Source organism: Scleropages formosus, chromosome 3 (assembly GCF_900964775.1).
Source record: "Scleropages formosus chromosome 3, fSclFor1.1, whole genome shotgun sequence".
NCBI classification, from domain to species: Eukaryota; Metazoa; Chordata; class Actinopteri; order Osteoglossiformes; family Osteoglossidae; genus Scleropages; species Scleropages formosus.
This window is the reverse complement of record NC_041808.1, coordinates 20,308,822-20,317,266: the sequence shown is the minus strand read 5'-3', so window position 1 is coordinate 20,317,266 and position 8,445 is coordinate 20,308,822. Positions and strand designations below refer to the sequence as shown.

Here is an 8,445-nt window from a genome sequence, read left to right as displayed (position 1 = left end):
TGAAGGCGTTACGCTACCCAACCAATGTTTGGTTTTGTGGCTCTGTTTGAGTGGCTTCAGGGGAATTCAAACGCTCTTGCAGTCATTAGACGCAGTGACTCTCTGTTCCACAGAGAGAGATGGGCAGTTGATATGAACAGCTTGTCAGAAATTAATTAAAAACCCTCTGACATTCACAGCTCACGCAACTTGATATCACGTTACAGTATATAAGGCGGAAAGTGGTTAAAGTTTCTGATTTTTGCATATTTGTGCAGTAAAACCAACCTTCAAACCATTATTCGCTTATCACATTCAGTACACACACACACACACACACACACTGACTGAAACCACTGGTCCCAAGGAGCCAGAGCCCAACCTGGCAACACAGGGCGTAAGGCCGGAGAGGGAGGGGACACACCCAGGATGGGACGCCAGTCCATCGCAAAGCACCCCAAGCAGGACTCGAACCCCAGACCTGGCAGAGAGCAGGACCCGGTCCAACCCGCTGCGCCACCACACCCCTTTTTCACATTCACTAATAGATGCTAAAATTTAATATTAAATACGCATACACACATTTTCAGAACTGGACCACAGTCCTTCTCTCCAGTGGGTCTGGGGTTCGAGTCCCGCTTGGTGGTGTAATATTAAACATCACTCCTAAAATCTTGTTGACGACCTATACCCCAGGAGAGGTGCTGGGGTCTAACCTAACCCTAACCATCTCTCCTAAAAATTCAAATAAAATCTTTAAAAACAAACTGGCAGATTTCAAAAACCTGCCTGCCGCGTGTAGTTCAGTGATGTTGCGAGAAAAAACCGAGAGGCTGTAGCACTCCCCAGCTGTAACACTATGCAGAGAAGCACCACAACTGTTCTACTGAAAAAAGCACAACTGCATCTCACACCAACACCTCCTCTGTCAGTATTGACAGCCTTCTTTTAGCACATGGACAGCTCTGGGAATATTGCGTTCTGGCACTTTGCGTTCAAAAATGCTCTTGTGACAAAACAGCCCCCTTTAAAGGCCAATTGTCAGCATTTATTGACAGTTACATCAATTCATTTAGCTGATGCTTTTCTCCAAGGCAACTTACACTGTTGAGATCATAATTATTTACCCCATTTATACAGCTGGCTAATTCTACTGGAGCAATTTAGGGTAAGTACCTTGCTCAAGGGTACAACAGCCAGAGGTGAGGCTTGAATCTGTGACCTGGGGGTCCAAAAGCAGTAGCTCTAATCACTATGCTAGAAGCTTCCCCCTTCAGCTGATGCTTTTCTGAAAAGCAACTAATAATGTTAAAGTACTTGGCGTTATTTACCCATTTAAACAGGAGGGGAATTCAGGGTAAGCACCTCGATCGAGGGTACCACAGCTGGAAGGAGATTCAAACTGGGGACCTTCAGATTGCGATGTGTGGGCTGTAACAACTGCGCCACCTGCTGCCCAAAGACTGCTGTTCTTTAATTATACCCACAGTCTTTTACATGACACAAGAGGAGCACTAAGTAACAAAACATGTCAGATACCACTAAAGCGGTGAGAAATGAGCAAGCAATGTAAAAAGATTCATATGCAATATTTTCAGCTGCTCAAATTGCTCGATAAGTTATATTCATTTTCATGTTAACGTGAATTTGCATGTTAAACCAAGCTAACGAATTAGTTAAGTAAATTGCATGGGGGCCTCATTTAAGCAAAAGGAGCGCCAACTCCAGGTCACGTGACACGGGTCTACACACTGCCCACGTGATACGGGTCCATGCGCCGAAGGGCTTCAACGGCAGCGGCCTCAACAGGAAGTGACGTCCATTGTTGTAGGTCCGGTTGGTGCGCAGCAATTCCAAAGAGTAAAGGCGAATTATATCAAAAATCCTACAGGAAATTAATCCGGAGGAAGGAGCGCCTGTCGGTAAGGAGTGGCCGTATCACGTAAATGAGGCGTCTATAGCTGCACAACGGAACGTTTGCAGATGCTTTTACCTGTTGCAAAGCGCGCCCTTGTCGAGGAAGAATGGGAAACGGGGGATGCGCGGTGCTATGTGCCGCTCAGCTCTGCTGCGCGGCCTGCGCCGTGGCACGTTGCGCGGTCCATTCGGACGCGTGTTGACGGCTCGAGCCACAGCGCGAAGAGCGGGAGATATTGCATATACACGCAGCACAGCACGTTAGATTACACAGTAGAATACAAGTGCAGAACAAACAAGGGGTGGTTATTTGTGAAACTGCTCGGTTTGTTGGTACGGAGTGTAATCAGCGGGTTGTAAAATCTGCGGTGGACAAACGCGCGCCGTGACTTGTATAACCGCCGGACTGACTGAGCGGAAAACGCAAGCTCTCTGTGTCAGTTCAGTCGCTTGAGTTGAAAAACAGCCATGTCACACGCGACGCGTGTGCGCGCGCGGCCCTGTCCATACATAGCGCAGCTCCGAAAAGCGAACCTACGCGGACAGTCAAGGCCGGGCGGGCGCCTCTTGTCCTCCACAGCCACACAGGTGCGACAGTAGCGGGCAGTGACTGAGTGAGGGAGGGACAGGGAGCGGACTGTTTCGGCGCATCGCCATCGGCCGTTTACACCACTGCGCTCCCAGAGAGAGTACGTCAGCGGTCGCTCGCCTCGGTATTCTCGATTTGGGGAAAGCAGCGTCACACTCTGCTTGCTAATACGTGATGTGAAAGCGGAAAAAAAGGGGTTTTCTCTCGGTGTTTCTAACGGTTTACTGTTTCGAGGTCGCTGGATACTCTTGTCGTCTCCATGTTTTCCCATCTAGTATGAGAGAAAATGGTGTGAACCTTTAAATGGCCTCATTGCAGTGAGCGCGCGCACACAGACAGAGTCCTCTGTGTGTGTGTGTGCGCGCGCGCCCGTGTGTGTGTGTGTGTGTATGTGGGGCGACACCGTGAGTCGGTCCTCAGTCCGAGAGGCTCCTGCCTGGGTGCACAAACCCGCTGTGTATGAATATGATTAGGGCCTCTGCTCTGGTGTGTATATTTTATTAACACTACATGCACATGATGGACCCACAGACAAAGTTAGAAAATCTTACAGAAATAAACACATGAGGTAGCAGTGTTTAATGCAACGTTTGCTTCACGACCCTAGTAAAATTACTGTCATAAGCCATTTTTTACCTGACTTACAAATGTCTATATATTATATGTAATAAGCTGCAGTGCTGTACCCGTTTATACTGCTGAGTAACTTTACAGTTATTAATTCATGGTAAGCACCTTGATCAAGGTTACCACAGCAGGACATGGGATTTGAACTCGAGACCTTTGATCGGTGGTGGACGGCTCTAACGAGGCAATTAACCTCTGCCCCTGGGTAAACTTAGTCTTGAAATGTTGGGTTGTAAATGATTTTTCCCGTCTACCCCTGACCACCAGCCAGCAGAAAGAAGAGGAGCATCATGAACCCCGTCTATAGCCCCGCCCCCTCCGGAGTGCCCTTTGCGAATCCCAAGGGAATCGGATACCCGGGTAAGCCGAGTAGCGTGTTTTTTGATCAGGACTGTACTGATTTTGTGGCTTGTAACCCATCATCTGTTCATGACTGCCTTCACAACACCCGTGTCACCCTGCAGTGACGCTGCAATCCTGTGCACCCTGTTACCTTTCTGGCTATCGACTGACTTTAAAATCTCCCCCGTCTTTTTCCGTTGTCAGCTGCTTTTCCGGTTGGGTATGCAGCCGCGGCACCCGCGTACACCCCTAGCATGTACCCTGGGGTGAGCACAGCCTTCCAGACAGGTACAGTATGATGTCTCCCCTGTTTCACAGTGTCCTCTTATGTTACATTATTCATGAGCCTAGCAGCTGCCTTTATCCACAGCTATTTGCATAGATTAGCAACCGTGAAAATTTACCTATTTATTCAGCTGTATATTTAACTGAATATTAATGTTTCGCTGCTGGCAGGTTTTGTAACACACACATACGCAGACACACACACACATTGTCTGAAGCCACTTGTCCCAAGCGGGGTCGCAGCAAGCCGGAGCCTAACCCGGTAACACGGGGCGCAAGGCTGGAGGGGGAGGGGACACACCCAGGACGGAATGCCAATCCGTCATACGGCACCCCAGGCGGGACTCGAACCCCAGACCCACCACAGAGCAGGCACAGGCCAAACCCGCTGCACCACCGCACCCCCCTAGGTTTTGTAATATGAATTGTAATTTATGCAGTGAAATTTACGTAAGATACATTAACATAGACATAATGTGAATTCATTTATCGCATACTTGAAAATGTATTTTTAGCATTACCCATTTTATGGACATACATTTTAATGTATCAGCACAAGAAGCGATTAAAAAAAATCTTAAACCTTAACATGGAACCTTTCTATTTACTTTCCTGCACACTGTACTATGTTTTGATAATTGGATTTCTATGTATTACCCGGTTGTATGCACTTACACTGTTTTTGTGATTTGCCCTTCATTTCCTTTTTCAGGTTACACACCAGGAACGCCATACAAAATGTCATGCTCTCCCACCACGGGGACAGTCCCTCCTTACTCCTCATCCCCAAACCCCTATCAGGCTGCTGTGTACCCTGTGAGAAGTGCCTATCCTCAGCAGAGTCCCTATGCACAGGTGAGCATTGAATGGAAGGAGGAAGTGTCCAGCCAAGAGGGACTGGTCATCCATTCAGCAGATGAACAGTCAGTGTGTTCTACAGTAGTATAAAGTGCCCTGTACAGTGGTGTAGAGGGCAGCAGCTGGAGTGGTGGTTAGACCTGGTGTCCTGCAGGGCTCGGTACTGGGTCCTCTGCTTTTCTCGATCTACACCTCCTCCCTTGACCCTATCATTGTCTCCCATGGATTCAAATACCACTGCGGTGTTGATACCCAGCTCTTCCTCTGTTTTCCACCTGGAGCGTCAGACATTTCCGCGTGCATCGCTGCCTGCCTGTCAGACCATCTCTGCATGGATGTCTGATCACCACCTAAAACTCAGCTTCTCCAAAACAGAGATCCTACGCCTCCCAGCTGGCCTGTATTCCTGTCATGATCCTTCTGTCAAACTGGACAACTCACTCATTTAGGCTACCTCCTCAGCTAAGAGTCTGGGAGTGATGATTGACTCAAGTCTTAATTTCTCTCAGCACATTGAAGCCACATCGTGGTCCTGCAGATACATCCTGAATAACATCCACAGGATCCATCTTTACCTCACAACTGACTCTGCCCAACTACTTGCCCAAGCCATGGTGACATCGACATCCCATCTAGACTACTGCAACTCTCTCATGTGGCCTTCCCGCTACTGCCATCAAACCTCTACAGCTGATACAGAATGCTGCTACACGAGTTGTGTTTGACTTGGCAAAGCGTTCCCATGTATCTCCTCTACTCGTTTCTCTGCACTTGCTTCCTGTAGCTGCCCGGATCAAATTTAAGACCTTGGTTATTGCCTATAAATGCATCAATAGAACTGCTCCCAACTACTTACAGGACTTGATCATTCGCTACACCCCAACTAGACTGCTTTACTCTTCCACATCTGCTCGCTTGGTGGTCCCGCGCATGAAAGCTAAAGCATGGAGGTTCTTGGTTCTGGCTCCATTGTGGTGGAACATCCTCCCCCTCTCACTCAGAACCGCTGAAACTCTGTTCACATTTAAAAAGGGTCTGAAAAATCACTTCTTCCAGACTCACTTTGCCCATGATCTCTTAAATTCATTTAAGGTGTCAATGTTCATGCACCATAACTTTAAGATCATACCTGGATAAGCCTTTACACAGCTACTTCTGTAATGTACGTAAATGTTTGTTTCTCCTAAAAAAAAAAAAGAAAAAAAAAAATAGTAGGAAGGTGATCAGGAATCGTTGATATTCTGAGTTTTATGCACCTGCTTGTGTGATGAACTTTGGTGCATATAGTAAAAGAAGCTAACTGCACTTAAGAATTGCACGTCTGCAACTATCTCTTTCCTAATGCCATGCACAAATTGTATTTTCTATGAGATGTACATCGCTTTGGAGAAAAGCATCTGCTAAATGAATAAATGTAAATGTAGAGCTGATGTCTTGCACACAAACTTTTTCATCCCAGTTCCTACTCCCAATACCCTTAATCAAGGTACTGACCTCAAAACATTTCTCCGGTGAAAATGATTCAGCTGTACGAATGGTTAAATCATTGTTAGTAGATGAGCATAGTAAGTCACTTTGGAGAAAAGTATTGAGTAAATGTATACATGTAAATAAACGTTCCCTTAGTATTTTCCTAGACTTATTGGTAAAATGTGAGTAAATGACATCTCCTTTCTCTCTCAGCAGCAAGGCACCTACTATACGCAGCCGCTGTACGCTGCGCCCCCCCATGTTATCCACCATACTACAGTGGTCCAGCCTAACGGCATGCCAGCTGCCATGTATGCACCTCCCATTCCCCCTCCCCGTGCCAATAGCGTGGCCATGGGAATGGTGGCAGGCACCACGATGGCCATGTCAGCAGGTAAGTGCATTGCCCTGGGAGATGCCAATTAAGAGCTGTTGTCCTGTTGCAGTTCTACACTCTCTGTTTTCCCTCAGGGACATTGCTGACAACTCACTCTCCAACACCAGTGGCCCCCCACCCAGTCACGATCCCCACGTACCGGCCGCCTGGAACGCCAACTTACAGCTACGTGCCCCCACAGTGGTAAACAGTTGGCCGTGTGAGTAATTCCGTTAGCATATTTAACCTTCTCAAAGCCTTTTAGTGACTGCAGAAAACAAAAAAGGAGAAAAATGACACATAGCATGTAAAGAGGTACCATGTGCTGTACTGCATTCATTTTTCATGTCTGCCCCCTCAGGATGGGAACAATAGATATGCATTCATTTGCAGTCCAGTATCATAGACATGACGCAGACCCCTTGTCATCATCAGCCAGGATTTCATTCTTCCAAATCACTGAAAGGTTTAAAAAAAGAAAGAAAATTAACAACAACAACAACAACAACAAATCTTCCACTCCGGACTCCTCACTGAAACATTCCCTTCTCCTGTCCCACGTCTTTGCTGTATATTCTGCAACCGATGACAAGGTTTTGATGCGCACGTGTTCTGTGGACTGTTTTGCAACTAAGTGATGTAAAGGGAGTTTAAATCTGTTTAATTTGGGATCCATATTTAGTTGAATGCATGTTCCTATACACGTAAACTACGCTTGCTGTAATCTGCCTGCAGTGACTAATGCAAAACTCCAAAGGCATTGAATAGTTTTACAAGTTGAAAGACAGCTGGAACTCAGTATCACTAATGCAATGTCTTAATGTTACTTAAATAGTATTCATTTCAAACAAATGTGCAAGTTATGTTTATTACCAAGGTCTGTGCAGTATGCTTTGAACAAAACACTAAGGTTTTCGTTTTTGTTTGGTGTTGGCAGAATGGTCATTCCGAACAGGCTTTTTTTTTGTTGTTTTTTTTCCCTTCTTCTTCACTGGGTGATGTTGCCTCATTTCCTGTATTAGCATTTGTGGAGGGTGGTTTTCGAGGTGGATGTGTGGGCAGTTTTTCTCAGGAGATTGCCTGTCTGTTCCAGCATAATTTTTTTTCCTTCTCTCCCCCCCATCCGCCCTTCCCTTCTGGTGAGTCTGGAGGGGATGTGTAAAGTTACTGTGTTTTGTGTGCTTAGTGAGTTAGGGTGTGTATGTGCGTGAATGCTTGTTTCAGATGAACAACAATCCTAGACAAACTTATTCCAGGACCAACAAAGGTTGAGAGCAAGACTGTGGAATACACTTTAATTTTTTTGTCTAGCCTGTTGAAACCGAGCAGTGAAAACAAAATAGGAGCCGACTTAACGTGCTGAGCCAGTAGCATTTTCTTGGTCTTCTAGATGTTTTCTTTCCCTTTTCTTTTTACAAATTAGTCCTAAGTTTTCCATTTTAATTATTTTTAAGTAATTATTAAAGGATGGTCTCTGGGGTTAAATGTTCAACAGATCTCAGGATGCTGTGATATAAAAACTGACATCTTGACATCAGTTTAGCTCTTCAGTTTTAACATGTACCTCATCCTGTTTTTTCTAAGGTGACCTGTCGCATTTGCCCAAGAAAATTTATCCTTACATTTTCTTGCCTTTCTAGAAAATAATTGGAAAAGTAAAATTTAGTTTATGCTCTTAATGGCTGAAGTGAAATAAATCAGATGATGTTATGTCACCTCTACCAGACATGGATCTGTGTGTAGAGACTCATTTAGTGAAAAAAATATAAAGTATTAATTATTGCAATGGATGAGAATATCAGAATACTCATTAACATCATGGGTGTCCTTGACATTTCCACGCTGCTCAAAATTATGTTTAGTGTTGCCTTCTATAAGCTCAAAGATAGTGCTCCACAGTGTTGTCATTAACAGTTAATAAAATGTCCCCCCCTCCCCCTTGAGTATTTCGTAAGAGCATCCTTACTTTAGAAGTTTGATATTTGTTCTTCGTAGCTTCAGG

The 8,445-nt window shown here is 45.5% G+C and overlaps 1 protein-coding gene across 3 annotated transcripts; it reads left to right on the top strand.

The window, feature by feature from the left end:
- Positions 1-1,791: 1,791 nt before the first annotated feature.
- On the top strand, positions 1,792-6,920 carry fam168b (family with sequence similarity 168 member B). 3 transcript variants are annotated; one of them, XM_018753788.1, is made up of 7 exons: positions 1,792-1,901; positions 3,380-3,472; positions 3,659-3,742; positions 4,452-4,594; positions 6,284-6,461; positions 6,539-6,663; positions 6,805-6,920. In XM_018753788.1, exons 2-6 carry the CDS (start codon positions 3,403-3,405, stop codon positions 6,649-6,651), a joined length of 588 nt encoding a protein of 195 aa, XP_018609304.1. In that variant the 5' UTR covers positions 1,792-1,901; positions 3,380-3,402; the 3' UTR covers positions 6,652-6,663; positions 6,805-6,920. The 3 variants fall into 3 exon arrangements, with proteins under 3 accessions (XP_018609304.1, XP_018609303.1, XP_029106472.1); XM_018753787.1 differs by having other exon boundaries at positions 6,281-6,461; XM_029250639.1 differs by lacking the exon at positions 1,792-1,901 and adding an exon at positions 2,415-2,585 and having other exon boundaries at positions 6,281-6,461.
- The last annotated feature ends 1,525 nt before the right edge of the window (positions 6,921-8,445 follow it).